At 37.0% G+C, this 26,226-nt stretch overlaps 2 protein-coding genes across 2 annotated transcripts; one reads left to right on the top strand and one right to left on the bottom strand.

Annotated features, from left to right (window-relative positions):
* The first annotated feature begins 787 nt into the window (after positions 1-787).
* On the top strand, positions 788-5,055 carry LOC139140771 (tyrosinase-like). The gene is made up of 6 exons (XM_070710179.1): positions 788-1,221; positions 1,849-2,252; positions 2,845-3,238; positions 3,693-3,879; positions 4,417-4,574; positions 4,788-5,055. The coding sequence occupies exons 1-6, from the start codon at positions 930-932 to the stop codon at positions 4,913-4,915; spliced, it is 1,563 nt and encodes a 520-aa protein (XP_070566280.1). The 5' UTR covers positions 788-929; the 3' UTR covers positions 4,916-5,055.
* Positions 5,056-7,017: 1,962 nt separating this feature from the next.
* On the bottom strand, positions 7,018-24,266 carry LOC139140769 (DNA (cytosine-5)-methyltransferase 3A-like). The gene is made up of 17 exons (XM_070710176.1): positions 24,191-24,266; positions 21,448-21,606; positions 20,500-20,607; positions 19,989-20,223; positions 19,750-19,812; positions 18,508-18,552; positions 17,855-17,934; positions 17,577-17,624; positions 16,734-16,853; positions 14,242-14,455; positions 11,800-11,942; positions 11,182-11,278; positions 10,687-10,832; positions 10,138-10,223; positions 9,023-9,104; positions 8,582-8,691; positions 7,018-8,075 (listed from the first exon to the last, which is right to left on the bottom strand). Exons 1-17 carry the CDS (start codon positions 24,191-24,193, stop codon positions 7,928-7,930), a joined length of 1,887 nt encoding a protein of 628 aa, XP_070566277.1. The 5' UTR covers positions 24,194-24,266; the 3' UTR covers positions 7,018-7,927.
* Positions 24,267-26,226: the final 1,960 nt, after the last annotated feature.

Raw genomic sequence — 26,226 nt, 5'->3', positions numbered from 1 at the left:
CTGCAGGTTGAGGGTTGGGAGTTTCATTGTGCCATGGTGGATAGAACGTTCTCTGACAAAGCTAGCTACATGTTGGACAATCTGATTAAAATCCGATGTAGAGATGGGTTGGTCTTTAATACGCTATCGTGTGACGGTCTTTATTTTTCTGCGGGCTTCCCTTCACCACGCAGAAAAATGAAGACCGTAATTCGACAGCGTAAAAGATCGACCCATCTCAACATCGGATTTTAATTAGATTGCATGTAGCATAAATGAAAATAAGTTGCTGGTTGCCCTTGTGTCTATCTGGGATCTATCGTTGTCGGTAATACGATATAGTGGGTCGTTATGGTTACACATGATATTGGGATATGTTGTGATACGTCCCTGAATCGAGAAGTGCATGGGTTGGTTGTTCATTGACCAGTGGTAAGCTGCCAGGGATGCTATTTTGGCAAATTTATTTTGCCATTGTCTCAGTGTTTTAGGAATCTTGTGTCGGACCGCTATGTAACCTGCATGACTTTAAACGTTTCTGGATTCATCGCTTTAAGCAACGATATTAATACAACTGAACTTCATATGCCATGGAAATTCTCTCAAAATCCCCAGCGGTCTTATCGGCCACAATCTAAAGATGTATGAGATATATTATACGCCACAGCACGTTTATATTCACCCGCACCCCATAGCGAGTTTCTGTGCCGCTTACCTGTAATTGTCGATTCCACGAATCGGCCACTACAGGGAGCGTCGCTGAGTGATTTGCATAAGGTCATACAACCACAACGATGTCTTTAAAAAAACCCCAAAAAGTCATATTCTAAGATTAGAAGTATGAAGTAATTCTTCAAGATGTCTCACTGCTATAAAACGATTAATAACTCCAAAAAGTGTTATAGCCCTTAGTCCCGACTTCACCAAGACTTACCTGACGCTGCAAAATCATGATTGAAAGAGCTTCAAGCTACCATTTCGTCCTCACCTCGTGTCTTTTCGCTTTACTGTTTCACAGACACCATGCGCTTCTTCCCGAGACGTGTGTCTCGAGTGACATTCTTTCCTCCAAGGAATGCTGTCCCGTAGCCAGCGGGACGACGGAGCAGTGCGGCGGACCTGGCCGGGGTCGTTGCGAAGACCTGCAGGTACAAGTGATGGATGTCACCGACGGCTTTGACGGCGACACGGAACGTTTTCAGTGGCCGACAACGTTTTTCAATCGAACATGTCACTGTTTCGGTAAGTTAAAGAAACAATCAATGCTTCGCAGTTTCAACTTTGAGCTAATACATTACTTTTATTACTTATCGAGATATACGTAATTAGATATAATTCGGTTAATCAAAAAAAAAGTTTTGCCTGAAAGAAAAGTATAACATCATCACATTTTACAACCTCCTGGAGTGCCTGTATGTATGTAGGCCTATGTATGTATGTATGTATGTATGTATGTATGTATGTATGTATGTATGTATGTACGCACGCACGTACATATATGTATTATTAAATTACTTTGCTATATGATGTATTTGTGTCTTGTAAGTCCAATTTAGACATTGCATTTTTCAAATACACTATTGTATCTGATCTTACAAACATTTCTAAACTCTAAGTCCAGATAGGACACGTATATAGATAAACAAGGACAAGAGCAGCACTTTGGATGATAGACTACCTCTCGTGAAATATGTTTCTAATACTTGACTTCTTAGCTTAAAAGCAGCTGAGATCCTACATTTGTTGTTAATGTAAGTTTGATCTTTGTAATTTTTGCCGTACCGCATTTCGTCAGTATGTTGTTGCGAGATATTAAAACAAATTTTATTCCTTTATACAACAAGGCTTATCATCTCTGCTTTCTTTTAGGGAATTTTGCAGGAGCTGACTGTGGCAAGTGCAAGTTCGGGTGGACTGGACCAGACTGCGACGTACAAAAGCAGAGAATCCGTCGTAACATTTTAGAGATGGACCAAGACGACGTCGACAAATTCAAACTGTATCTACAGCTGGCCAAAGATACAGTGAGTGACTACATGATACCAACAACGCTCTACCAAGATATGGACGATGGAAGAAATCCTCAGTTCAATGAAATCAACGTGTATGATGAATTTGCCTGGTACCATTACTACGTGGCTAGACAAAACCTGGTCCAGACGACGACGAACAACACCAATATCGCTGTATTCGCTGACTTTGCACACAAAGGTCCGGCGTTTCTCACATGGCACAGAGCTTACCTGCTTACGTGGGAGAGAGCGCTACAAGAGGTGAGACCAGTTGCGTAACTGATTTCCGGAAACCGTTACCGGAGGTGTTTTTAGCTCCGGAGTCCGCTATCGAAGGCGCGGATCTAACTGTCATAGCTTAGTTTTTTATTTACTGAACCCCCCCCTCCCAATACAGTAACAGTTTGGTTTGCAAAATTACCGGGAAAGACGTCATTTAGTTTTGTTCAAAAATTATTATGGAATTTGCTTGTTCAAATTCACGGAAACTTGCCAGATGCGATTTCTGTATTCAAAAGATTTGGACGTCATGGAGAGCTGCATATTTTTGAAATGGAAGTCGAAAACAACTTTAAAAATTGTCATACAAGTTTTACATGATTCAACTCTTATAGAAAGAGGGATAATACGGCCTTTGATAAGTGGTTTCTGAGTAAGGGCAGGTAAACATTACAACTCACTTATCTGAAAGGGCAAAAGGACACGAAATGTTAAAGAATTATGTATTAAAGATGATGCCCTGATTTTTTGTCCTTGATTTAGAATTAAATAAACTGTAACTGTATAAATAGAAAACAATATTGCTGATCTAACCAGTAATAATTGAATTCTCTAAACTGTTTCCTTTTTGCAGGTATCTGGTGACGATGATTTCACAATACCATACTGGGACTGGGCCGGAGAAGATAATTGTACAGTATGCACCGACGAGTATTTGGGAGGTAGTGATGCAACGAACAATCACACACTAACGGGTTTTTTCGAAGAATGGCGAACCCTTTGCGCTGACTTTGGAAACCTAACGGACCGAGGGCAGCTGTGCACCAACAACGTCAACGATTCCAGTCTACCTTTTCTGACGCGCAACCCTGGCGGCGACGACAGACCAGAGCTGCAGAAGTTGCCCAGCAAAGAGGCTGTGTATTACGCCCTCAGTGTCAGAGACTATGACAACATTCCGCATGACTATGACAATCTTCAAAATGATTGGAAACAGTCACACTGCAGTTTTCGAAACTTACTGGAAGGTAAGCTGTTCATTTAATTATTAGGAATTTAGCGGTACTATATGGCTGATTAAAAACAAATTAAAATTGTCCAGATCTCTGTCTGTTGGGTTAATTTACTTTGCTATTTCTTCATTTGTATTTTATTTATACTTTTTATGTTTTAATTGATATATATATATATATATATATATATATATATATATATATATATATATATATATATACACATAAATATACACACACACACACACACATATATATATATATATATATATATATATATATATATATATATATATATATATATATACTGTTACTTGATCATTGTAAAAAAGGAGTATCATCGTGTATTGCGTAAGTGTGTATAGTATGTTTTATTGGCCGCAATTTTCAGTTTGGTGAATACAGGTAGTATTAATATTACGACCACACGTTTTCAGTATTCCTTATGTTCTTCAATTTTAACATTCAGGCTTCGCTGACTCAGAGTACAGGACTGGGCATCACGTCGGTGCCGTTGGCGGAGCCTCTCAGCTTCACAACAGCGTCCACCTCTACATGAACGGCACAATGAGTCTGGTACCGACATCAGCAAACGATCCGATGTTCTTGGTTCATCACGCAAACGTGGACAGAATCTTCGAGAAATGGCTTAGAAGGTAAGCTTGCGAAAACTTGACTGCTTTCACAAATAATGGTGATATTACGACTTTTGCAAATGATACGCACAAGGAAGAGTCTGCAACTTTACAGAGATGGTTCAAAAATTTTCCGTATTTATTTTTTCATGTGACCACACTGGAAATAAATTGCTAGCATTTTCCTGTTATCCCAGCATAATGATTCTTGTTTTTGATATTTTTTTTAAAATTTCTATTATATTCTAATGTGCCATAGACCCTAAAAACCGTGTTTGTAAATTCAATTCTATGACTGTGCTGATTGAATCAAATCAGATGGAATGAAATTTTCCCATTGCCGGACAAATGTAGGAAATTCAATGTAACATAATTTCTTCTACGTAACATTCGTTTATTGAGATATGACTTCGAGGGGAATGGTTGATTTTCGCAACTGGAGACCGAACAAAGTCTCCGGTGTTTTCTAGCTACGTACACGTGTTTCCAACTGGTTTTAATTCAACGCAACTATCGGAATTGTGCTAATGGGCAGTCATATTTATTCCCTCTATAAAGGTACAATGCGTCACCTGATGCATTTCCGACAGATTCCACTCCGACGGGACACAATCGCTATTCTTACATGGTTCCCTTCTTCCCCGTGTACACTAACGACGAGTTCTTCCAGAGATCGGAACACTTCGGATACACTTACGAAGGCATCGATGATCAAGGTGAGATATTTGATTCATATATTCCTAGCGATTGACAAAGTTGTTGGACTGTTGACAGATTATACTCGTTTCTTCTTGACTCGCGACAATTTAAATCTCCTTGATATTGTTGGGTGGGTAGTTTTTGAATAAAGATAAAGATACCAAGATTCAATTTTCAAACACATGCGATCAATTCTTAAATTTGTTTTCCAACCTATTTCACCCATACAGGCCTTCCCCTTGATCCCAATGAACGAGCCCAGGAATTGATGGCTGTCGATCAAATGGAGAAGTGTGAGCCACTTTCTACGTCAGCAGAAGACCCTTCTCTTGGTAAGCAATCCTATTGGTCAGATTGAGACTTTCATATTATGTGCGTGAGAATCGGTAGGGATAAGAAAAAATATCGAAATATACTTTTCTGAAAACAATATCCTATTACTGCTTTAGCTATAGTAAGACGGCCTAAATACAAAGGACCGGTCATCTCTCTACCAACATTGGCGAGGAACAACACGTGACCTTTACATGATACTCTTTCACTACTATTGTGCTCTGGACGATTTTCATGTTCAACATATATAATTTCAATTTCAGTATTTCCTGCTATCAAAACTTCATAGTTATCTTGTACGTTTCGATTATGATACCTTTTACGGACGCAAAGGTGTCAAGTATTCTACAGCCCGGGGATTCAAAAGCTTGCGTGAGCTGTACATTATAAAGGTAACCCAATATCGATTTTATACCGGGAAAGAGCTGCGTCCTGTTTGTTTCTTTTAAAAGCGAGGATATCATTACGATGACAATTACCTACATGTTTTCTCAATTCATCTTTTCTATACAGATATCATGCTGGTGGTACTTATTGCCGTTGGTAGCGCAATATTACTCCTCGTGACACTCATGGTTGTCTTCTGCTGTTGCTGCAAACCATTGAAAAGTCAAAAGAAGGTTGGACCAGAGTATTAGTAGATTGTTCACTTCAAATGTATCCAAGAGATTTATAAAAAAAAAACCGTATTTATTTTCGGGGTTATGTTTAAGACGCTTTCAGATTTTCTAAATCTGGTTAGTGTAATGAGTAAATTATACATACGTGTAAATGGCTTTTGAAGTCAATGATTTTATGAGGGATACCACATTGCAGGGAAGGGACAATTTGGAAACACGTCATGGGGACAGGGGAGTTTTCAGGAGAGGGAGGTCACTCTCGACATTGTTTTAGGGGAACAGTTGTGAACATTTTATTCACTTTCAAATCCACTTTTTTTGGAAAAACAACTAAATTTAAAAAAACATGTTCAGATGCAGGAACATCCCTTTTTTAACCATCACTTGAGATCGGCCGGTTGGCTACCCCGTAATATCAGGGAATGTATTTACCTTATGTGATCATATTTAAGTACGTACATTAACAAAAGTACATCCGCATTTTATAAGTATAACTTATAATTTAGAATATTTTAATTGATGTTTTGACTTTGTAAGTATTTATTATGGTATGTAGAAAATATTATATATTTCGAGTCATTTCTTTGGAAAGTTCGGTGAAGACCGCGATGGAATGAAATAAAGCCATTTTTGATACATTGCAGTAGGATGTCTCTGCGTTATACTTTTGTCAATTTTCATCACGTTTTCGCAAAACTTGACGTAATAGTTCACAGTATCAATCTGATTAAAATCAGATGTAGAGTACGGCGACGTCATTACTTACGCGGTATTCTCTCGCTGTGAGAAGCGACAGCAAGAGAATACCGCGCAAGTACAGGTCGCCGTACTCTACATCTGATTTTAATCAGATTGTACACAGTATCAACCCATGCCTGGGGTCAATGCGAAATACTTTAAAAATGTCCCAGGCTCCCAGCCTGCTATTTCGAAGCAATTTTTCAGGTCGCTAATGCTCCCCCGAGACCACACCTGTACGGTTTTTACTTTGTTGTTTTTCAGTTTTCAGCTTGTGACGATATTTAAGGGGCAGATGTACCACCTTATGATCAGAACGCCCACGCTGTCTGTAACACGTTTAGCAATCTTTATATTCTTGACAATAAAAATTGTAGAACATATTAGGTGACATTTCGACCACGGACATCCTGTGAGCTGTTTTTTTAAGATCATGTTTTCAGAGTCACATAAAATTGTCAATGGATCAAAAGCTATTTTGCAAATTACTTTTTATGCAAATTAAATATTTGAATGATCATGATTTAATCATAATATCAAGGCATGAATTTACTAACACCAGTGTGGAATCTATACGTTTTGCTCTGTGTGTGTGTCACTTTTGATAGCCATGATCAAGAGGACAAATAATAGATGAACTGTGTCTAAATTTGATATTTAAAAACAATTTTGACTTGCACTGTTTGATATCAGAAATTGAATGTAAGCTGACATTTGAACTGTAATTGTGCAAAGGTTAGTTTTCACATACTTCATCCATCCTTGTATTCCTGTCTGAACAAATCTTTATTCATAAATACAACAAGTCTTTATTCGTAAATGCAACAAGTCTTTTTTCATAAATACGTCTTTTTTCATAAATACAAACAAAAAGTCTTCATCCATAAATACAAAAGTTAACACAGTAACATAGCAATGAATAAACCATTTTCTAAATCAAATGGTTCGAGTTGTGTTTTATAACCTTTTCGAGTTTTTAAAGCCTTCAAATACCGAAGAGAATGTCTTAGGTTTTATCAAACTGCCGACCAAAAACAAAAAGCAAACCAAAAACATTGTCCGTAAGGTTATATAGCTCTGATCAGAACAAAATGAAACTGCACGTACTACTGTTTATGCTCCTGTAAAAGCTAACAGTATCCAGTATTCTCTGTCGAGGGCGCTAGACTGCAACTGGTCAATATGATTGCATTTGTCATTTTGGAATTATTTGTATCAAATTCTAAAACCAATCAAAACTGTCAGTTTACAAACTGAATATTTTCAAGCAATCTGCAACTCAAGTAACACCAAAAAAGAATTTCTATGACTGAAGACAACATTATTTACTGGAAATAACGATACCTACATGTCACTTGGAGTAATCTGTATCAAATATTAAACAAGAAAAGTTACAAACAAGAAAAAACAATTGAAGTTGTAAACTTGTAACACCACGGAATAACCTGAAAAGTAATTTCACGTGAAGAAACACTCAACTGGTGAAGTAGACTGAGTAAAGTAAACAAATTAGTAAATAACGGTATAATGGTGTAGCCATGGAGCTAACACACTGTCATGTCAAATGATTGACACACAATTGCAAAAAAGGAAAATTTGCCGGACAAACACAGACCAAACAATGGTGGCAATGTCCTATGATTCTTCCTCATCAAGGTTTTGGCAGAATGTCACTCATTCTAATCTTCATCGGAGGCAAAGTATTCCTTAAGAGGAGATAGCAGATGTTTGATGACACAGGCACGCCATGCTTTGCCAAGTAACTGTTGATGACGGGTTGTGCCAAAGTTGCTGCATTCTGTATGTTGTGTTGGCAGTCCAAAGTCCCTGAAAACATTCAAAGAGAGAGTAAGGAAAGAAAACCAACACACAGATCAGATATATCCTAGAATCTTTTCATCATGCAGTCAAATTCAAGTGCAGTATGCATGATCATTAATGACACTGAAGCTTAACTATTAAAGACCTTGCTTGTTGTCAAAGTGCTGCATTCTTCAACAAATTTGCAGTGTACGAGATATTTTATCATTTACTCACAGAAAAAAGAACAATTTTTGATCAAAATGGCGATATTCAAAAGCAGTGTACAATTATTTATGAATGTCCATGAGAAATCAATGTAGACCTACTGCTCTTTTTTCAGGTCTTGCTTTTCTGATATGCAAAGTTACAAATTTCATTTACGAATCTAGTGACCGATATGTACCATCAAAGTGGACATGTTGCTCAAAAGGTGACTGCCATAAAGTGTTCACAGTATTATGTTGTACTGAAGTAATAGTCCTGTTTCTAATGTTTCTACGACAAATTCTGATTGCTAAGCATATACATACTTTTCCATTTCCCCAGGTAAGATTCCATTTGAACTGTCTTGCATGGACTCGGGTAGCAGACTAGCTCCTTCTTGCTCTGGTAAGTTGGATCCAGTAGCTGCAGTTTGGATCTCAGTAAACAGGCAAAATAAGGTCATGAAAAAAGTGAATTTCTAGAATTGTACATGGCATAGTATGGATTTTTCTACAGACTGATGTACAAAGAATTTCTGATGGCAATGTTTCATGTAACTGTCACATTATTATATTCACATGAAAACATTTCTTACAATTTTGGCTTTATCTTTTACTTGGTTCCAAAGAGACAGTAAAAGTATTGACAAAAGAACCATTTATTGTTATTAAGCCTCAACTACCTTAAATAAAGTGGTTGTACTGATAATTAATTGCTAACTGGGTTGACAACAATGAAGTAATCTCTTTGAAGTAATCTTTGCTTACTTTGGTATTTCTTGCATTACCAGCCAAACCTGTCAAACAACCATCCTGTTTCCGGGATCTGGATGCAGTTGCTATGCGCGGTCTGAAAATATATTTGACAGGTGAAGATGCTGAAGACAAATGATTGTTCAGAAATGAGTCAAGTCTGACACACACTGAACCATGAACTGTCATTCAAAATATTTTCCCCTCAAAATGACGGTGTTTTTAATGTCAACCACAGCGGTTTCCTGTGCATAAATATTCTCTACCATCTCCTGAATGATAAATTTATCACGTTTACACTAAGGCTACTGACTTTAATACAATTTTTTCAGGTAAATTTATGCATCAAAACTCATATTTTTGATAGGAGATTAAGGCAAGAAAATTTGGGATGCAGTTTTATCATCCCTATAGCCATATGTACCTGATCCTAAAGACCTCTTAAACATGCTAAATTATACTCCTGTAATTATGCATCGATCAACGCAACAAGTGTATTTATGCTTCCATCTAACCCAAAATAATATACAAGATGGATATGTATCTATAACAGAATCTTCATCATTGTCAGCTACACTACGGAAATGAATTAGGGCATTTATTCAGCAGTAATTTTCATAAATGCCCAAACAAATATTTATGTCAAGTAATTTTTCCATGTGATGTCTTATAAATGAGATATAGATGTATATTGAGTTCATCAGTTGACAGGAATTCTGACAAATCCTGCATGTCCAAGTTGGTGATTATGGAACAGCGTTGATTGCATATTTAGGTTTGTTAATAAATATAGCTGTATGCACACCACTTCGGACAATGCTGCCTAAAATTTGGACAAATTTTGCTGTTGTATGCACGGTTGTTGTTGCAGCTTGTAGTCTGAGCCATATATTTATAGGAATAAGTGTGACTTTTTATAGCCATAGTAACACTAGCCAGTTTTATTTTTGTCCTTTATGTGGGAACTGTGGACAAATATGTGGGAACAGTGGACAAATATTTATGCATATTAATGAGAGGAAAAAATGACGTCATTTGCGATCAGCGCAATACAAAGGCTGATGTGCAGATGTTCTCACATACTTGTTACAAGTGCCAGATGAAGTTCAAAGTTTTCATGAATAACACACCTGTCCATAGCTGGCAAGTTACCCCAGCAGTATCTGGCACTGTCAGCTGCTGTCAAGCCATATGCACCAACTGTCAGAGGATCACCCTGCCCAGGAAACAAAGCATTTGAGATCATATGTGATGTTGAACTTGTTTTATTAAATCTTTGTTCTCCTAAAGTTCTAAGTTTCTGCGGCACCAGACACATCGAAGCTTTAGTTATATTCTAACTTTTAAAAAAAATTACCTTTATAACTACTACACCATGTTTTCACAGAACATTTAACCAGCAGTGTCCTGTCCACTTCATAAGTAAACAAACAGCTCTCTGAACAGCAAACGTCCCACTTCAAACCAACGCAAACATAATTTATTCGATTATGCAAGGTGGTTGAATTCTATGCAGAAGGAACAAGCATAAAAGACTTCTCAATATTTCCAATTATCTAACAAGATGGGTTGATTAATGAACATGGAATTAGGGCTAGGGCTTGCTCTACATAAATTCAGTCAGCATGGTGAACTGCTCAGTGCCATATTCAACAAAACTGCAAAACCTCTTTCCTTACCTTCAGGAATCTACAAATTACTGTCTTGTCCTTGTCATCCATGTTTCTCACATTTTCAAACAACCAGAAGAAACGTCGGCCATTACTCTTTTCCTGGAGAGTTCTCAAGATTCGACAATAATGGAAGAAAAGGACACCAGTACCACCTAGAATTTCAACCAAATTATTTCCTCAATTGTCAGCAGTATAATAAAAACCCCGCTCAAAGCAGATGAGCTGTGCAAAAAAATTACTCAATTTTCATTACACCTGTAAAACAGCATTCAAATTGTGTAAGGCACCTATTTACCATGGCGACTGATTCTCAATGGGAGTAACATCTTCAAGGAATATGTATTCCATTTGTATTAATGCATGAGAGTGGAAAAGTGACAGTGGCTTGCCAAAAACAACTGAAGAAAATAAAATGACAGTATGAATGACGTACTGTACAAAAAAGGTTATTGAGTATTGGAATCTGACAGGATATTTTCTCAAGAGTAAATTAACACTTACGTGGATGGTAAACACCTCTCCTGTTGGGATTTGCCAAGGACAGATCACTGCTGGGACTTCCACCCAGGAGGAGGTCAAATGGACCCCATTTATCCAGCTGTTATGCGGTACAGTGTAGAAAACAAAAATATAGTCTGTAGTCATTGCGATGTAGGCAATATATGTTGAGGGTTCCAGGGGAAGGTTTTTCCTGGAAATTGTATGTCACCATGCTAAGCTTTGGGTACTAGTGTGGTTGATTCAAAGTCTATAGGTCAATGTAGGTTATGAAAGGAAAACCAACGGGTGTTAATCCTAATACATTTGAAATTTGAAAAAGGCCTGATTGGTCTCTGTTGACTAATTATCCTTCATGACTACTGTAAATGTTTTGAAGTCCTTTAATATGGCTGCACAGCAAAGATGGGCAAACCTGGTTAAAATGACTTCTGTCAAAAAGAACTTGAAAATTTTCTTGTTTCTCATCTAAACTGAAACCTGTCGATCATCAATATACAGTACTCAAACAACAGAAAGGTTAATCACAATGAAAGCTACTGTCTGATGGTGCCAGTCACTATAGTGGTACATTTCCACTCAGTACAAAAGCAACATACGCTTTCATGTAGAAACACCTACATTTTTGTCAGTTATGTAACGGATATCTCCAACATGTCTGATATCATTGAGCTCGATTCTTGCCATGGTTATTGCAACTTCATCAATCTCAGACGCACAGTAAATCTCCACTTGCAAACCAAGTTGCTCAAGGGCCACTTTACCTTAGAATGAAAGAAATCATATTACAATAAAAATGTCTTTCAATAAAGTTAATTCATATAACCAATGCTTGATCTGAATCTATTTTGTCAAGCTGAAAGAATATTTTGAGAGCCATACTGGTATTCTTCACTGATAACATCAACATTCAAACAACAATCAATTGTAACTTCAATTTGAAATTTCAAATGGTTGACATTGAGAGGAACTGAAGCGAGGTCCATTTATTATCATAAAATACATGATACTGTAATAAAATGGATATTTACTGTACTAAAAAGAATACTTAAAATGCAAATATAAATGCCGAGTATTACAGCTAGTAAAACAGGTCATTGACAATGACATAGTCCCCACTTGTGATAGGAGTATTAGTCTTGATGGGGCAGGGAAATGTGGTCATTAAGAAGTATCACTGTAGTGTATATGTTCAGATCTATGGACACATAGGTCTATGTCATTGTTCCCAATTTGAAACAAGAGGCATGTCTAAGTTATGGTTCTAAATCGGGAAAAAAGATCACACCTATAGCTGTATTGGCCAACCAAGAAATACATAGTGGCATAATAATGAGTTACAAGATGTGACATCTTAAGGTCTATTATCCTATCAAAATTGAAGCGTAAAGAACTTGTGGTTACTGAGTTATGCAGCATATATATGCATAATCAAGTCAAAGGTCATAAAGGTCACGTGACATTTTGAAAAAAAATTGTATTGCTAATTAATCCATATATGCCAAAATTCAGACCTAAAGCTCTATTGGCTTGCCCACAATTATATATGTGCATAATTAATGAGGTAAAGCATGTGTTGTCATAAGGTCTCCCATCCTACTAAATATAAAGGACATAGCACTTGTGGTTACTTATTTATTGACATAATCGTGTATTCTAGGTAAAAGGTTATCGAGGTCACATGACATTTTGTCAAATAATTTCTCTCCTATAGTCTATCCCTATATACCAAAAATCATACATCTAGCTCTATTGGCTCGCTCAAAATTAGATATGCGCATAATTAATGAGGTACAATATGTGGCGTCATAAGGTGTCCCATCATACCAAATATGAAGGGTGTAGCACTTGTGGTTACTGAGTTATGGACAAATATGTATATTTGAGGTCAAAGGTCACCGACATCACGTGACATTTTGTCAAAAAAATTGTATTGCTAAGTTATCCCTATATACCAAAAATCAGACCTCTAGCTCTATTGGCTCGCTCAAAATTAGATATGCACATAATTAATGAGGTACAATATGTGGGGTCATAAGCTGTCCCATCATACCATATATGAAGGGTGTAGCACTTGTGGTTACTGAGTTATGCACAAATATGTATATTTGAGGTCAAAGGTCACCAAGGTCACGTGACATTTTGTCAAAGTGTCTGAGATATCTGCGTGAACGGATGGACTCATGGACGGACATGACCCAATCTATAAGCCCCCTGGACTGTATCTGTGGGGACTAAAAACTGTGTCACTGCATCCTTTTTGCAATATGAATACGATGAGAAACTAAATTTTTATTTTTCTTGGCCTTATACATGGGAGTCTATGGACTGCCTTATACATGGGAGTCTATGGACTGCCTTATACATGGGAGTCTATGGACTGCCTTATACATGGGAGTCTATGGACTGCCTTATACATGGGAGTCTATGGACTGCCTTATACATGGGAGTCTATGGAGGTGAAAACTAAAAAGTCCTCTAACACGGCCAAATTTGATCGCATTGTGAAACAAATCGACGTGCATCTGTATGAGGTAGGGTACTATCCTTGTACCAAGTTTGAACGAAATCGCTCCAGGCGTCTCTGAGATATCTGCGTGAACGGATGGACGGACGCACGGACGGACGCACGGACACACGGACGGACGCACGGACATGACCAAACCTATAAGTCCCCCCGGACGGTGTCCGTGGGGACTAAAAAACTGAAAACGCTCAGTCATACAAGTGCTTACAAGTAAAACATCTCTAATTTACGCTACCCTAATATTAATAATCACTTTAATCACTTTATTGCATAACAACACACTTCGGAAAGTGCGGTATAGCAAGAAAAAATACCAGTATATACCAGTGTAGTTTGACTTAGGGCATACAAAATTCTCTCTCTCATTCTATCACTATAAAGTGTGTTTATGATCTATCAATATATTTTTCTCAGTTCAGCATTAATATCCTTATGACTACATTAAAATAATGTTTATAATGTTAATATAATGAGCAGTTTCTTGGAAATGTTTAACCAGCAATTTACAATTCCTACTATGCTTATTTTCAACTAACCATTACCAATACCATCAAACAAAGACAACACTCTGATAGGTTTCCTTTGGTTTGCAGGAATGGGAATGTACAGCTGTGGTGTGGAATACTGCTTGAATTTCCTGTCACTGGCAAAGATGTCAAACAATCTGGTTGGCCAGTCTTCTCGGCGTTGTAACAGACCGGTACACACAGGTCTACACATGTAACATAGCCATGAATTCGCTTCCCTAGCCTGTTGATATAGCAAGCAAAATTTGCATGACATACAGTGTTCGAGTATAAGAGAAAGTTCAAGGTACATCAATGCTAAACAGGTTGCATTTCCCATCTTTATTGCATTCTGCTTTTCGTCTGATGTTGATTAATTATTGTGGGCGACTTTTAATCCATTCCTGAACTGATTGCTGAATCAATCATTACTTTAATACATCGTTACAAAACAAATGAAACGTTGTGCTGCAATTGGCTCTGGAGCTCTGAAAAAGCAAAAAAATATAACTTTCTGTACGGTTAATGATGAATCTATGTCTTTGAACTGTCTGCCATATGATTTACTTACGTATATACTAGAACTACAATTTCTTGAATTTTTTCAAAGTTCAATGAATGATGTATGAAACAAGTCATTGACAATGACATAGTCCCCACTTGTAATAGGAGTATTAGTCTTGATGGGCAGGGAAATGTGGTCATTAAGAAGTATCACTGGAGTGTATATGTTGAGATCTATGTGCACATAGGTCTATGTCGTTGTTCCCAATTTGAAATACATGAGGCATGTCTAAGTTATGGTTCTAAATCGGGAAAAAAGATCAGACCTCTAACTGTATTGGCCAGCCAAGAAATACATATGCGCATAATAATGAGGTACAAGATGTGACATCTTAAGGTCTAATATCCTATCAGAATTGGAGGGTATAGATATAAAGGACATAACACTTGTGGTTATGTATTTATCGACATAAACGTATATTTCAGGTCAAAGGTCATCGAGGTCACATGACATTTGGTCAAAAAAATTTCTATCCTATAGCTATCCCTATATACCAAAAATCAGACATCCAGCTCTATGGGCTTGCTCAGAATTAGATATGTGCATAATTAATGAGGTACAGTATAAAGCATCATAAGGTCTCCCATCATACCATATATGAAGGGTGTAACACTTGTGGTTACTGAGTTATGGACAAATATGTATATTTGAGGTCAAAGGTCACCGAGGTCAAGTGACATTTTGTCAAAAAAATTGTATTGCTAAGTTATCCCTATATACCAAAAATCAGACCTCCAGCTCTATGGGCTTGCTCAGAATTAGATATGTGCATAATTAATGAGGTACAGTATAAAGCATCATAAGGTCTCCCATCATACCATATATGAAGGGTGTACCACTTGTGGTTACTGAGTTATGGACAAATATGTATATTTGAGGTCAAAGGTCACCGAGGTCAAGTGACATTTTGTCAAAAAAATTGTATTGCTAAGTTATCCCTATATACCAAAAATCAGACCTCTAGCTCTATTGACTCGCTCAAAATTAGATATGCACATAATTAATGAGGTACAATATGTGGCGTCATAAGCTGTCCCATCATACCATATATGAAGGGTGTACCACTTGTGGTTACTGAGTTATGGACAAATATGTATATTTGAGGTCAAAGGTCACCGAGGTCAAGTGACATTTTGTCAAAAAAAATCTATTGCTAAGTTATCCCTAGATACCAAAAATCAGACCTCTAGCTCTATTGACTCGCTCAAAATTAGATAAGGGCATAATTAATTGTGTACAATATGTGGCGTCATAAGGTGTCCCATCATACCATATATGAAGGGTGTAGCACTTGTGGTTACTGAGTTAGGGACAAATATATATATTTGAGGTCAAAGGTCACATGACATTTTGTCAAAACATCTGAGATATCTGCGTGAACGGATGGACTCACGGACGGACATGACCCTATCTATATGCCCCCTGGACTTCATCCGTGGGGACTAAAAACTGTGTCACTGCATCCTTTTTGCAATATGAATACGATGAGAAACTAAATTTTTATTTTTCTTGGCCTTATACAAGGGAGTCTTTGGACTGCCCTATACATGAGAGTCTATGGACTGCCTTATACATGGGAGTCTATGGACTGCCTTATACATGGGAGTCTATGGACTGCCTTATACATGGGAGTCTATGGACTGCCTTATACATGGGAGTCTATGGAGACTGCCTTATACATGGGAGTCTATGGTGGTGAAAACTATAAAGTCCTCTAACACGGCCAAATTTTATCGCATTGTGAAACAAATCGACGTGCATCTGTATGGGGTAGGGTACTATCCTTGTGCAAAGTTTGAAAGAAATTGACCTGGGCATGTCTGAGATATCTGCGTGAACGGACGGACGGACGCACGGACGCACGCACGCACGCACGCACGGACATGACCAAACCTATAAGTCCCCCCGGACGGTGTCCGTGGGGACTGATGTATGAAACAAGAAAATCAAAGCACACCTTTGCAGATGTTCCTGGCCCATCAAAATTGTCCAAGCAAGCCGTGCAGAAAGACCTGGAACAGTTGCGGTTTCCACATATTACCAACTGTGTATCTTCAGAGCATACTGAACAAAATGTCTACAGACACAATGAGAGAAAAATGTAAACATGACAGAGATAATAAAATAACATGTCATATAATTTGCTGCATATTTTTAAGTTGGATGGATTTTCACCTCTGATAATTTTTTTTTTTTCCGAAGACCTAATGAAAGGATTTGAATAGAAGAACATGTCTTAGGGCAGGGTGACCGTTTGCCCAATGTCAGGAGCGCAAATGGTCTCTTACCTGCAGAGTACATATCTTTTGTTTGTATAACATGGTTTTTTACAGAGTTTTCACTAAAATTTGTACATATCTTTCGTGTAGGCTATTTTCACCAAAATTTTTAGGTTTATCTGCAAACGACAATCACGTTTTATTTCCATGTAATTCCATATTTCTAAGTTAATATTATTTGCTAAGAGTTTATCAACAAATGATAATCATATGCTTTATATCAATGTTATATGATCTGCTAAAAACTACGATGATTTTAATCAGCAAACAGTGCATTTATATATTTAAATCACTATGCATTGTTCTGTAAAATATTTCCTTTTTAAAACATGTAATTTGATCATTTTAAATCAATTAGTTGTCAAGTTGAAAAAAACAATTATTCCGGGTCACTTTCAGTCAAATGACTATGCAACCCACTGCATCATCTACAAGTTACCATTGAATCTTGTGGGATGCCCATTGTTCAATAAATGAGGTATGTATTTGTAGCAATTGCAGTATATTTCAGCATATTTTACCTGGTAGCCATCCATTTCATACACAAATGTTGACTTTTTGAACACCATCTGCAAGGATAAACAGAGTATTGTCAACAGTGTCCAAGAATATTTTACATGGTTACATGTCAATTATTTTGATAATCTGTTCTTAAATGAGTGTAAGTATTAGTAATCCTGCCACCCAATGCACTCCATCTTTCACACCAAGGGGTTTAAAGTTCTTGCTTTAAACAGAGAGCACACAGCTAAGTTGAATGTATTTGTTTCAGAAAACACAAAGATATCTCATAACTCACCTTACAATCACTGCATAAACCACCATGCACTAGAGGGTGTTCGATCTCAACATTATTGACACAACATCCCACACACAAGTCTAGAAAAAATAGATTTAATAAGTGTGACAGTCATAGTAAATACATTTCAGACTCAGGATACCATGAAGTGTCTTTCATAAATGCCTTATGATGAAGTTGACCAGTTGTATGTTGTTTACGCTGTATGTTTGAAGATATCAGTTAGTTGAATGGCCATGATTATGAATGGGTATTTCCTACTGCATTATAACTGTCCTTTTCATAACTTACAGAGAAGTTAGTCAAATACGTTAAGTAATCTTGCCCTTCATGAAGTCAGCGACAAAAAAAGTACCTTGTGGTTATCTTACATCAAAAAAAGAAGACAAACTGACATTCATACAAAGCCTGTTTTAACATGCTGTACTTTATATCCAAAAAATGTGTGTAAAAGTATTTTACAAAATGGTCTCCTTGCAGCAATATTGGATCACATTGCAAAACAAATTGATATAAAAATATACATTGCACTTATGCATAAAACTGGTGGTGGCAAAAACAGAACTATCCTCTGTACAGCTACTCTGCTGGAAAAACACATGAAGCAAATCTGAAGTATTCCAGACTACTGTCCGTAAAAATCCGTACCATACCTTTCAGCTGTTCCTTCCCTTTCCTAACTTTGTCCAGCATTTTTCCTGAAAGCAAAAGAAGTTACATCAATGAATATTTTATATACATCCTCTGCCATTTAAGTTACTGTTTAATTGAAAAGTTGCAACCCAGACGAGGACCATTCACATCCTGTCCAGTAGTTATGCACCATCTAAAAGATATGCTGCATTCTGTATACATTTTGTCAAAGACACCACTGCATATGATATATTTATACAAACAGGTTCTATGCAAACCACAGTATACAACAGAGTACATTTACTTTGTAACATACATTCGAGTGTCAGTTCCATGTCAATCAACTTTACAGAGAATTTGATTGGTTTCAAAATATAGATTCCCTAAGTTTTTGTTTGACAACATATTGTGACATTTGGCTCATTTCTAGCTTGATGACAAATTGACCATCACTTGCTCCCTTCAACGAAGAAATTCATGTATAGGGATTCCAAGAAACCTCTTGCTGCCTAAGGTTATTTAAGCTGTTTGTAAATGCTTAAAAATTTATTTTAGTTCAAAATGAACTTGCAACTTCTGAATTCTACAGGATTTATCTGCAATGAAAAATCACAAATTTCAAGGATTTCAGTCATTTGGCTTTGTATGTTTCCCCTTTCATATGAATTGTTATTGTTTTGTTGATGCTTTACAAAGTGCAGTCATATAAAAAGGTGCAAAAGCTTTCATACGGCCATTTCAAGAAAATTCTTTGTTTGCCGTCCTTGGATTTTTGAAAACCTACCAGCCAGCCAGGGAAAAAGGCAAACACAGATAAAAACACAAGTGTATTAACATAAGCTCATTTTTTTATTTGGTTTCTTTTCGAAAAATAATATTTTTATTTGTAATAGTGTTAACATTGCATTTGTTTTCTTAATTTTCACTGAAAACCTACCAGCATACGTACGGCAAACAATTTTATTTAAAGCACCTAACAGCATAAACATCATCACTGAGTTTAAGAGCACAATATAACTTTAATATTTCATCCTCAGAGGGACTGTGTCAGTCTGGAGAAATATTTGGTCATCTCAAATCATTAATTGATGGTAAAAATAAGCTGATCAGTCCATTTGAAGTGCCATCATCACATTAAAATTAAAATTCCACCACTTAGTGAACTTCAGTTATGTCTTTTGTTTTGTAGCATTTTTTGTAAACCTGGGTCAATAGGGTCACAATTATCTCTGCTTGATATTCTCTGCAATTCATGTACATACCCCGATATTCAACTCTACCATTACAAATGAGACTATCCTCCTTTGAGAAATGCTCTTCAATATCTGTGTGACAAAACAATAAAAGAAGGTACAATTTTGAATTTGACAATTACCGTGGTCGATAAATAATACAGCTACATGTATTCAGCAACTCAACAACTCAATAAGTAATAAATTCAACAATTCAACACTTAATATGTAATAAATTCATTACGGAACGAAAAAGGGACTTAAATAACCTGTAATAGGCTGCAATGAAGATGGACCATTTGGCAGAAAGCCCTTCTTTGCCCACTCAATCATGTCTCTACATTCTTGGTCCTTCGACTTCTGCATCCCATTTTGGGCAGAGGAGCTTCCAATTTCCTTATCGGGTTGGAGGTTCTCTTCCCCTTCTCCTTCTTCCCCCACTGCATCAATGTCATTGATACTTTCAGCGAGACAGAAGACTACTTTAGCTCTGTATGCTGCTATCTGGGATCAAGAGAACACTTGTGACTGGTAAGCTAACACTATACAGAACATTAGTCTGATAAATATGTAAACACACAATCATCAGAACTCTCATGGCAATTATTGACTTAAAGATGGTGAGCAACGTCCTCATTTCAGTTTTGTTACACCTGGTCTTCAGGTGTCTTTCTGGATAACTTCAGGCAGACAAAACTCTAAAGATTATTCTACACTGTTATTGTCTTTTCTCTTCAATTAAACCAAACTCTCTTCAGAAATATTAAATTGGTCACTCACCCCTAAGGCTTCATATAATGCACGTCTGTAACCTTCATCTCCTAAGTACCTTGCATCACAGAAATACTCACAGAACATGTGCAGTGGCCTCATACTTTTCTTAGCAACCTGAAAACAACATTGAACACAATCATGATGATGGGATATCCACACCTTTGGCTTACTATAGTGTTCTTTAAATGAAGAACTAAAAAAATACCACCAGTTTGCAGGGACAAAATTGCCCAAAACCAAGCTAAGAGAGCAAGATAAAGTATATATACATGCTACATAAATATAAAATATAAACATTTTTAAGTCATTTGCCACTCTGGTCTGGGAGCCAATAAAGACTTCCCATTGCTAAACTAACAATTTGTTTTACAATTTGAACTTTTTCCATGTGTTATTTGGTTCTGTAAAGTCAACACTCAGATGTCATCAATTACTAATCCATTTTACCAGGTATTCACCAAAAGTATCTGCAGGCAGTTCTTGGCATAAGGACAGACTATTTTGTCAGTGATGTTTCAGCAGGCACTGAAAAAGCAGACATACAACCTCCACAAAAGGTCCTGTAAATGGGCAGGGAGAGGGTTCCCATGAATTGTTTACAGGGGTTCGTAAAAATGGAAAAGTACAACGACAAACAGAAAGTGATGGAATGCTAGTGTAGTTGGAAAAGATGCAAAGCTGTGAGTTTTACCAGTGTGGCATACGTAATTTTCCTACTAGAAGCAAATTTCCGTTGCCCTACAACTTTAAAGTTTGTTTAAAGCATACAATCCATTACTCTCCTGTCACAAGTTGCCTACTTTGCATCTACTCACTTGTAAATCTGTGGCCTAAATTGGCTGATTAAGAAGTTAAGTTGATGCCCTGTAACCTATTCAGAGAACAATTCATACACCTGAACGGTGATAATTTGTATTTCCGTACCATCACACCAATAAAACTAATTGTGCTTACTTTTGAATGTCTGGTCTCTCCTAACCATTTCACCCATCGATGGTTTGGACCAGGCTCCACTCGACAGATTTCAACATTGGACACAACCATGGAAGGCCACCAAGGATGTCCTCGAAGTTTGCTCCAGACTAATTCTCCTCTTTTGTAGTCTTCAGTAGACTGTAAGACATAGATGAACGTGCAAACACTGTGAATCAAGTGTACACACAACATGTTTTAACCCGTTCACCCCCATTTCCGTGTAAATGGGTCCACTGTCTTCATTGACAACAGTGGTCTTGGGCCAAACCATGGTGGTGAAAGGGTTAAAGGCGATAAATGTGCTTCAGCTCCCTATATTTTCATGACTTTTGCTCCAAAACTAAGCAAGTGTGTACAAACTCAGAATTTAGTTGGTGACATTCATGCAGTGTGTAGGCACTGCACCAAAAGGTAATGTTTGAGATCGGCAATGAGATTGAATCACAGTTGCAATTATTTCTAAGCCTCTCCTCTGACTAAATTGACTTACAGACTTTTCAAAGGTAAAGCAAGGGACAAAGACTGTGTATATAAACAACGTCAACGAAAACTGTAGCCAGTATTGCAAGCTGCAACTCAGAATTTCACTCAGTCTTCACTTCTACCAGTTATTTTTATATGTACGGTTTATTTGACATGTACGTCATATGGAATTATTATATCATTTAAAGGTATACAGTCACCTTTAATCTAAATGTTCCCATATATGGGGAAAGGGGCGTTCCTTGGTATTCAAAATGCCCATGTGAGGGCGCTGTTTTTAAACAGCGGCCACCCACTTAAAATCTGTGATTGGTTAGATTTTCTCTTTCCATGGTAACTGTGACAAAATTGGAACAGGTGACAGTATACCTTTAATAGGAATTCATGACTGATTTGAGAAGGTATTTCTGGTGTATGAAAATAACAACAGTGATTTTATTTCCTTGAAATGCAAACGGTAGAAAGTTAAGAGGAAGAAATGAAGTAGTGAGGAAGATTTGAGAAAGATTGGAGAAGTAGTGGTGTGAACAAGAATGTGAAGCAATATGACAAAAATACAAGACTCAAGAAGAATAATTTCATTTGAACAATTTTCACTATTTTATTGTCTTTTCAATGAAAGAATTTCTGGCAATACATCCAGTTTGTTGAAACAAACAAACAAACAAATGGTTTCAAGCTGAAGAAGTTAAAAAGGCACGAACGATATACTTTTACTGAAAATTTCAAAGAAACTCCCATCTATATCTCTGAATGTCACCGATTTGTTCAAAGATTCAAATTATAAAATTATAGTGCCTTTGATATCTGACTATCTTTCTCTTCATCAAACGCCAAACCAAGTCATCAAAATTTGCAAGTTCAAAGTCCAGACTGTAGCAGCTATCAGATGCCAATGTCGATGACATAGTGAAAATTGTTTAAATGAAATTATTTTTCATGAGTCTTGTATTTTTGTCATATTGTTGCACATTCTTGTTCACGTCAACTACTTCTCCAATCATTGACATTGGCATCTGATACCTCCTACAGTGAAAGTCACCACAACTTGTTGCAGAAATCATTTACCATGACCCAAAATAGTCATTGTGTTGCCATTGGTGGTTAATCAAAGTACAGTTTTGGGCGATTACTGCATCGATTATGTTTTGTTATGCAAAGACTTGACTGGGTTAAGGGCCGCAGCTACATGCAGAAATAGAAGGCCCAGTGCATGTCATCATTCATAATAAACATTTCGCAAGTTTTGGTAGCCGGTAACACACACTTCGTGTTCGTGTCGGCTACATGGACGATCTGCCGTCACGGTCGCCTGTGATTTGGGATACTGCAGACAGCCCCTGTGTCAGTGAAAAAGAGCCGTTTTTCTGTATCAGACTGGGGCTGTCAGCCGCTACCACAACCGACCCAAACCACCTACATTTCTCCTAAAGTTGCTCGAGATTCTGCCTGGAGTTCAGGGAGTTGTTGGGTACGTTGGTTGGGTTGGCCGGACACCAATCTGGTTTCGTCGCACCGTAAACCTCGAACTACTTGTACTGCAGCAACACTTGCTGCAGCTATGATATATAATACGAGAATTCATCGTACTTTCGCCCGGACACACCATCATACGGTCCGTGCTCGGGGGTCAGCGTCTCTGCGGTGACGAAGCATGTTGATGGGCTTCATATCATTGCAACTTAGAGTTTCAGTTGTCACGGAGTTGTTAGAATTTCAAATTTCTGTGGCAAAATAAAAGTTGAACCCTTTTACATGCTTGAAATATATACTTGGAATGTTCACTTGTTCACACAAAATCGTCGGGGAAAAGTGTGGGTTGCGAAACTGCAGAAAGTCAGTGGTCTGTTTGAATCATGGGCAGAAGCCGGCCGGATTATGTTCAATGCACTACAAGTTGAGCAACAAAACTACCACTGTCGCCAAAACTGAGCTGTGTGAAAGTGGAATGCCACAGATTGGCGGGGCCCACGTTGCATGCGAACTTCAAGATGTCTCAAACGCTGCCCTTTCGATCATTATGAATTCATGCGATATCACAGGCGTGCTGTTTTCTGGGTAGTTGCTATAAGTGTAGTTTATTCTACGTTTCGAGTTCTCTTCCGTAGGCTACGGAAGAGAACGTCGAAACGTAGAATAAACTACACTTATAGCAACTACCCAGAAAACAGCACGCCTGTGTTCGATATCATGTTATCGTCTCAGGATGAACAAGACTGGGTATTAGAAACGAACTTACCATTTCTCTGCTCTAAATGTTGTTCACCGAGCCACTTCGCGAAGTTAGTGTAAATTTATGTGAATGTATACATGGTATATGAACAAAACACGCTCTGTCGCAAAAGTTAGAGGCGGCCAATCAGAAAAGAAAACAGCGTCATGTGACGCGCAGAAAATTTACAAGCTTGTCGCGAAAGATATGCGCTCAACATGGAGGAATAAAACAGCATGAACATTGAATTTTAATCTTCAAACTTTTGTAATTTGGGTCCTGTAAATTCGGGTTATACGTAAAAAGGTTTTCAATATTTATATATGTTATAAGCTATTTTTATTTTGATCGCCACAATGTGTTAACCACTGCTCACCATGTAAATATTTTTCTGGAAATTTTTCTTTAGGCCTAATGCAAATTAAGATTACTTTATTTTGCAAATATCACCGCTATCGTCGAAACACAAATTGTTTATTTTTTATTTTTCCTGTACTCCTGCTGTTTTTTGTTTATTTACATAGTTTAGAAGGCCATACGTTCCCGCGAAAAGCATATTTCGATGTAGGTTGTCTCTAATATGCTCCACGTCTTATATCGATGATAATTAATTGAACGCTTGGGCAATCGCGCAAGCTGCACATGCACAACAGAGGCCCAAGCCGCGGCTATGGAAAGCCGTCACTGTCTTAGGGAGGTGTTTCCAACTCAATAATGTGCATTAGCATCATTATTATACCATTAACATTATGATGATGTTCATTTACTCTATCGTGATGCCGATTTACATAATAGTGATGACCATTTACATCTTCATGATGTCCATTTACAGTATGATGATGTTCATTTACATTATGATGATGTCCATTTACATTATAATGATGTCCATTTACATTATAATGATGGTAATTAACATTTTGATGATGTCCATTTATATTATGATGATGTCCATTTACAGTATGATGATGTTCATTTACATTATGATGATGTCCATTTATATTATGATGATGTCCATTTACATTATGATGATGTTCATTTACATTATGATGATGTCCATTTACATTATGATGATGTTCATTTACATTATGATGATGTCCATTTACATTATGATGATGTTCATTTACATTATGATGATACCCATTTACATTATTGTGATGGGCATTTACATTATGATGATGTCCATTTACATTATGATGATGTCCATTTACATTATAATGATGGTCATTTACATTTTGATGATGTCCATTTACATTTTGATGATGTCCATTTATATCATGATGATGTCCATTAACATTATAATGATGTTCATTTACATTATGATGATGTCCATTTACATTATGATAATGTCCATTTACATTATGATGATGTTCATTTACATGATCATGATAATCATTTACATATGATGATGCTCATTTACATTATGATGATGCTCATTAACTTTATGGTGATACCCTTTTATATCATGATTTTACCCATTAACATCATGATGATGGGCATTTACATTATAATGATGGTCATTTACATTTTGATGATGTCCATTTACATTTTGATGATGTCCATTTATATCATGATGATGTCCATTTACATTATGATGATGCCCATTTACATTATGATGATGTCCATTTACATTATGATGATGTTCATTTACATGATCATGATAACCATTTACATATGATGATGCTCATTTACATTATGATGATGCTCATTAACTTTATGGTGATACCCTTTTATATCATGATTTTACCCATTAACATCATGATGATGGGCATTTACATCATGATGATACCCATTTACATCGTGGTGATGGGCATTTACATTATGATGATACCCATTTACATCGTGGTGATGGGCATTTACATTATGATGATACCCGTTTACATTATAATGATGCCCATTTAAATTATGACGATGCCTATTTACATTATGATGATGCTCATTAACTTTATAGTGATGGCTATTTGCATACCATGATAATTATTGACATAATGTTTATTCTAAATTTCAATATAAAGGAAAATGAGGGCAACTCCACACATCGGCTCTACCAAGTTTGTTTAATATTA

This window comes from Ptychodera flava, chromosome 9 (assembly GCF_041260155.1).
Source record: "Ptychodera flava strain L36383 chromosome 9, AS_Pfla_20210202, whole genome shotgun sequence".
Lineage (NCBI taxonomy): Eukaryota > Metazoa > Hemichordata > Enteropneusta > Ptychoderidae > Ptychodera > Ptychodera flava.
Note: the sequence above shows the minus strand (reverse complement) of the source record. Positions and strands in the feature narration are given on the sequence as shown.